This window comes from Anopheles merus, chromosome 3L (genome assembly GCF_017562075.2).
Source record: "Anopheles merus strain MAF chromosome 3L, AmerM5.1, whole genome shotgun sequence".
Lineage (NCBI taxonomy): Eukaryota > Metazoa > Arthropoda > Insecta > Diptera > Culicidae > Anopheles > Anopheles merus.
Window position 1 is genome coordinate 30815039 of NC_054085.1, and position 6620 is coordinate 30821658.

At 45.8% G+C, this 6620-nt stretch overlaps 2 protein-coding genes across 3 annotated transcripts in view; both read right to left on the reverse strand.

The window, feature by feature from the left end:
• The window catches only part of LOC121600675 (RNA-binding protein fusilli), a 79564-nt gene extending 76689 nt beyond the window's left edge, over positions 1-2875 (reverse strand). Inside the window, exon 1 of one of the 2 annotated variants that reach the window (XM_041929507.1) lies at positions 2145-2868. The gene's annotated coding sequence lies outside the window, so the exon portion shown is untranslated. Of the gene's footprint in view, positions 1-2144 lie in introns of both variants that reach the window. The other variant, XM_041929506.1, reaches the window with a different exon arrangement.
• A 1517-nt stretch (positions 2876-4392) lies between these two features.
• LOC121600058 (mannose-1-phosphate guanyltransferase alpha) lies at positions 4393-6620 on the reverse strand. The gene is made up of 4 exons (XM_041928345.1): positions 6260-6620; positions 5311-6191; positions 5122-5242; positions 4393-5048 (listed from the first exon to the last, which is right to left on the reverse strand). Exons 1-4 carry the CDS (start codon positions 6297-6299, stop codon positions 4804-4806), a joined length of 1287 nt encoding a protein of 428 aa, XP_041784279.1. The 5' UTR covers positions 6300-6620; the 3' UTR covers positions 4393-4803.

Genomic DNA, 6620 nt, shown 5'->3' on the forward strand with positions numbered 1-6620 from the left:
TCGGTAAAACCGGCATCACCCAAAAGCACACATTCCTACAAAGAAAAAGCATTAAATTGTTGTTTTTCCAACGTTAATTTAAAAATCGAGACTTACACAGCAGTCACGAACAATAACGCGCGCCATATCCCTTTTCTAATGCCGATTGCACAATCCGGACACATACACACGCCGGACCTTCGAAGTCTGCTACTTCTTCTTCTTCGTGCATCACACAAATCATATAAAGCCAAACATCACGAAACTTGCTGAATCATTTTGGCGTATGACAGAGTGTGCTGTGCCGTAACGAGGGGTTTGAATTTTAAAAACCACACACCGTCCTACCCCCTCTTGAGGCATGCCCCGGTGGGGTTTTGTTTACCGTTTAAGGGACTTTTGAGTGCAATAAAAAGGCCTTTAAGTGTCTGTAGCATCGATTGATTGAAAGGGAATACAAATTAATGCTACCATTAGGCAGAACAAATCGTCGCCGAAGGAAGTTGTGCTGCCAAAGCAAACGGTCTCTAGTGCGCACGCTGCTGGTCTCCCCGGTAGACCGCCGTCGTATAGACACGGCACAATTTCGGTCGCCCCGAAATTAGACCGATTTTCGTTAATGTGTGCTAATTGTTTCGTCATCATCACCCAGCCCAGTTCAGAGTTGGTGTTACTTCATTTCTTCCGCCGATACGCCGATTGCAATTTTTGCCCTTACTCCCTCTCTCTTTCTCTCTTGAGCGCGAAAGCATAATTTCACCAGCAACCACCACTGGAGTTGCAGGTGCACCGTCCCTCTAACCTACAAAGAAGAAGAAAAGGGTGCGCGGGATGAGTGAAAGAATAGTGCTAAGGCGAGACGCTAATCGCTTCGTTCTGTGTCTCTCTCTTACCCTCCCCGCAACAGGTGCTATCATAAAAGTTACCATCCCTCTTTGGACCCTTTTTTTGACTTCCACTTGCACACCTCCTCTTCCTCCTGTGCGCTGTGTAAATGAGGTAAGGTTGCGTCTGCCCGTTTTATCGCCCGCTCACGCACACTGACGCAGCAACGCCAACATTGGCTCTGTAAAGCCTGTTGCTGCTGCTGCTGCTGCTGCTGCTGCTGCAGGTGCACACACCACCATCATCACCACACACACCTAGCATAAGCTGCACTTTTATGTTGCTTCAAGGGCCAAGAAAACTCAATGGCCGTGTGTTTGCGACTGTGTGCGTGTGTCCGGTTGCGTGTCGCTACCTGTGTGTGCCACCAAAAGCAATCGATCCAGGCAGGCCACGGTCTCGCTCATATCGGTGAGCTCGGGGTGTGAGGCACGATCTCACCAACACACACACACACATACGAAAGACCGTGTATGCGCGAGGCCCCCGTTTGGCGTGTCGGTGCAGCGCGCCGCGCACGCAAAGTGGCTTTTAATGGGGCGGTTTTGCTTAATTGTTTTGCATCCAAATCCCTTCGAACAAATGACAACACACGCACACATACACAGAGTAGGTTGAGGTGTGTGAAAATTCACTTTAAAAATGGGAAATTTCACGTCAACTCGTGATAAAAAGCAGCAAAGCTCGGCGCTTTTTCTACAGGTGAGGAACCGTTCCAGGTGAGAACACACACACAGGTGGTGAGAACAGCGCTCCAGGTAAAACCATTGGCCCTCGCTCGGTGAGACACGGTGAAACAAACGCACACAAACTCAACCAACTGTCACACACGATAAATTTCGGAAAGCAAAACAATCGCGCACGCACGCACACACTTTGGCTTTTCTTTTTGGAGCGTGTGTGGGGACAGTTTTGCACAAAACCGACGGGAGTGTCCTAATGTGTTGTTGCTCTTTAATTTTTAGTTTTAAAGAGGGAAAAACGGAGTTTTTGAATAGTGTTTCGAACACCTTTCCCATTTACCATCTGTCCGGAGCTCGCGCGCATCCACAATCACGAAATACGTCAGCGAGCAGGTGAGCGATGATGTGTGCGTGTGAGTCCGTCTGCACACACGGGGCAGTGTGAGGCAAAGCAAAATAAACACACACAAGCCACCTTTGATGTGGCAAACGGTGTGTGGTGTTGGTTCGAAGTAAAAAAAAACCCTCTTCTCTCCGTTTGGGATTGTTAATTTCCCATCCAACATGCGGGGGTTCAACCCTTTTCACTTTACTCACCTTTAAGTTCTTTTAAAAGTAGTTTAATCAGCTAACACGCTAAAAAAACTCCGCAATTTGCACACTTTTGATACCAAATTGGTAGAAATACACTCCAATTTTCCCCCTTCACACACACACAAACAACGAGCCGATGTTTCACCGTTTTCCGCTTCACGGCACACGCGGCCAAAAACACGACTTTTCCAAAGTGAACTGCGGGCTCAACACACACACAACAAGGATATCAAAAACACCGTACGGCGCAAAAGGAGGTCAGTATTCGGCGCACTGCAAGAGAAAGAGAGCGACACGCGCACACACACACACACACAGACGCAGTGTGATGGAATCCTGTTCTCCTGTCCTGTTGCGGGAAAAGGATGTGCTGCGGCAGCAGCGACACACTCGCGCACCTTTTTACTACACCGCACAACACACACGCACACCGTGCACTTTTTTTTGCTTCACTTTTGTAAGAATGTATTGTTCACTATTCACTGGAACGGCGCACGATGGCCACAACCAACTGTGGGACGCGGCAGAAGGAATCACGAATCAGTACTCTATCGGCGAACGCGCAACAGGTTGAGAGGCGAAAGTTGGGCGCAAGCGTACGAAAAGCACGTCTACACTCGAGCACAGACGGGCAGCTTCTATTGCAAGCACTACAGTGCCACACAACGGCACCTGGCGGCAGCAGCAGCGATGCTCACTTCCACTGAGTGCTGCGATGTATGCGTGGTCGGTGTACGAATGCGTGCGTGAGTGCGTGCGCGCTACCTTTGCCCGAGCGATTCCACGTGTGTGCAAGTGTGTGTGTGTGTGATTGTGGTGGGCGCACTGTTGGACAAGTTTTTGCGTGAAGAAGGATGGAAAAGCATAAAGATTGTGTTGTAAATCAATGTGAATATTAATGTGACTTGTCAATGGTTTGCTTTAAATTGTTAAATTCAATCTAGCTGATAACGGATTTTTGGTGGAATTTTGAAACAAAATTATGTCCGTTGTCGCCCATGCTTAACGTTTAGTGTACACAGTGCATACCCTACGGGGAGAATAGTAGCTCAGCTTGGGAAACTTTGGGCTACTGTTGGTGTATCCACTGGAAGTTTATTTTTAAAAGCCTTCCAGTGCATTTCAGTACTGATTTTGTAGCTTAGTTTTTCTTTTTTGCTTTTTCTTTCTTTTTTGACAACATCTGTCTTCTTTTTAGTTTTTTTCTTACCCTGCCACTAGCAATCAAAAAATACAATAATGCAATATTCTGATAAAAAATATAAAAAAAAACTTCTAGGAGTAATTAAAAGGATAAAGGAGTTTCGATTTAAATAAAAACTGTTACATTATAACCCGTCCTGGTAAAAAGACACCAAAGTCAGAGAAAATTCACACACAATGTTTAAATTCAGTCTCTTTACAACGTTTATTCAACAAAACGTATCAATAGGGACCATTTTGTGAAGTTTTACATATGTTGCAATTACGCGTTTTATAAAATCATGGGGACAGGTGTGCTGTAACAGTTTTTATTCAAATGGAAACTCCTTTGTCTTTATCTCATAGAAAAAATCTGAAAAAATATATTAGACGTTTTATAAACAGTTCTCAAAAATATAAGAGCCATTTTGTTGTGAAAATGTTTGAATTTTAATAAATGTTTTGTACTTGTTTTCAACAAAATCCATTTAGCTTTGAAATGCTATTAGATAGAAACGGTCGTGAGTTGAACCAATCTATGCACAGTTATAGAAACAAAATTAGTTAAGTAAATTTTTACCAGAACATTGCATTGATATTGGATCATGCTTTCAAAAGATATAAGCCTCCGAAGTAGCTGGCTACCCGGGTAGCCCGGATTCCTGGAATAGGGGTATTGCCAACATTAATTCTACATAAACATAGTTATTAATCTCTAAAAATTCTACGAAAAAATTCAGAGAAAGATGGCTGTGGTTTACATACGAATAAAATAAAATATTAAAGAAATTAGCAATAGAAATTGATTTGGCTACCCAGGAATCCGGTTGCCTAGAATACGGATAAAAATATTTCGTGCACCTAGTATTGATGTTGTAGCTCAGTTTTTCTTTTTTGCTTTTCTTTTCTTACTATGTTTGTCTTCTTTTTAGTTTTTAGTTTATTTTTTTTAGACAAAATTACATTTTCCAGGTGTTGACTAATTTATTTTCTTTCTTGCTTTTATGTTTCAAGAACGCTCAAAGTAAATTATTAGCTTTAATGTATAAAATATGAAAAAAGCAAAAAATGGTATAATAAGGTAAAGGTTTTATTCAAGTTCGTTAAGATCCCAGTAAAAAAACATGTTTATTGTATCACGAGCTTTTCCATTCGATATATACCAATTTGATGGGTCTTTCTTATCCTCGCACTTCATAATGGCAACGTTTCACCTGCGCTTTGGCGTTTCTCTATTCTATTGTTCCCTCCATCGGTAGTATAAAACTTAGAAGTGGCAATTTTTGCCAAAAATTAAAAAAAAATGTGTTATCGCAACAAAACAACTCTGGCAATTGCCATTTGCTAGTCATCGATTGTACGTCTTCAACCTGGTCGATTGTTTCATTTGTGGCAAGGGATTTATATTGCTCTACCCGTACTTCTAACGTGCCATTTCTTTTCATTTCTATTGCGGTTTTTCACTCCATTTTCCTACCCGTTACAGGATGATTTCATTCTTAAAGCTACGGCTCAGCTCTTTGTGCGGCAGTACGATCGAGTTCAGGACGATCATCTCCGAAGGCACACTGACGGCGTAGCCCAGTATCGTGATGGACGGGTTTAGCCGGCCGTCCGTGTTGAACAGCGGTGGATTTTCCATCTTGGCGAACGGTTTGTTCGGATCGGGATCGCTCGGTGTGCCCTCGACCCGTGCCCACATGCCTATCTGCGAACCACGACCAACTGCCAAAAAAAGGCGGGGAAAAGCAAAAAAGGTTAAAATTGATTTAATCCTGCATCCGCACTCCACACTCACCGATGCTGTGAAGCACTAGGGAGTGATCTTTGATGACGGCATTCTCGAGGATGATTGATTCGCGAACGCGCACCCCCGGACCGATCACCACGCCCGGGCCGATGGAAACGTTAGGACCGAGCTGAAGGGAAACATTTCAAGATTAAACGTTACAAATGCGTCCTTTGGATCGAAAGTGCCACTACTCACTGTTGCCGTTGGATGCACCGAAGCCGTCGGATGAATGTGTACGTCCGGCACGATGTTGCAAACGAGATTTGCATTGTCATTCTCCGTCTTCAACCCGGCACTAGCCAACCGCTCCGGATGAGCGTTCTTGTACAGCGCCAAGTAATGCCGATTGGCGTAAATGGCCGACCCAGCCGTCTTAATCTGCGACCACCAGTTGTTGACCGGAAGCGCATACAGCTTCCCCGTCCCTGCCAGCGGCGTCAGAATTTCCTGCTCCCACTGTATGTGTCCACTGTCCTTGCCGTTGCCATTGTTCAGCATACTGTAGTCCTGCTGCTTCGAGTGAAACACCGCACCCATCTTGGCGAAAATGTCCATCGAGCACACGTACACGCCGCAGTTGATCAGCGTGGACAGGTACGACCGGGGCTTTTCCACGTAGTGCGTCACCTCCTCGTCCTTGCCCAGCACCAGGCAGCCGTAGTGGACGGCCTGCTGGCGTGTCGCTTCCGTGCCCATGATCGACACCAGCGCCTTCTCGTTCTTGCTGCGATGAAAGTCGTACAGCTCCTGCAGCGGGAAATCGGCACACACGTCCCCGTTCAGCACGAAGAACGCGCCCGGATTGCCCGACCGGATCTGGTCGCGGAAGTGGTACATGCCGCCGGCCGTCCCGAGCGCGGTAAACTCCTGCAGGTAGCGAATGTTCACATCGTACAGGTTCTGCATGTTGCTCACGAACTGCTGCATCTGCGTGGCCGGATAGAAGCCGAGGATGAGGATCTCCTTCAGCTCCTTGATGCGCACGCACGACTCTACATGGTGCTGGATGATGGGCTTGCCGGCCACCGGGAACAGGGGCTTCGGTGTGTCGAGCGAGAGCGGGCGAAAGCGCGTTCCTGCAAATGAGGGGAAAAAGCCGGTAAATAAGAGCGCTTCGATGTCGGTTTGCTTCACGTGAACTTACCCTTCTCGGGGCCACCGATCAAGATAACTGCCTTCAGCATGGTAATCGGGGTGGAAGTGCTTTAATTACAACGTAAAAGGGGTAAACCATTCGACACGTAGCACAGATAAGCCGACACGAGTGGGATTTGCCAGCACGATCCTGGAGATGCTTCCGTTTGTGTGCGTGTGTGTTTGTAGTGAAGGTGTGAACTGCCGCAAAGCAGAATAAACAAACAATATCCAGCTTTTTCCAGCTACAATATTAGAACTAACTAATTATGCTTCAAAAGCATTTCGTCTCTAACTAAGCCGCGTACGCGTTCTTTTCCGAAACGAAAAAATCCCTCACAATTCCTTTGTTGACATTGTTCGCAACTGAC

Bases quoted from the DNA above. Each gene is read 5' to 3' on its own strand.
- LOC121600058 (XM_041928345.1), bottom strand. From the start codon at position 6,299: ATGCTGAAGGCAGTTATCTTGATCGGTGGCCCCGAGAAGG. The intron at 6,192-6,259 runs GTAAGTTCACGT...CCTCATTTGCAG, and splicing joins GATCGGTGGCCCCGAGAAGG to GAACGCGCTTTCGCCCGCTC. The intron at 5,243-5,310 runs GTGAGTAGTGGC...GTTTCCCTTCAG, and splicing joins CGGTGCATCCAACGGCAACA to CTCGGTCCTAACGTTTCCAT.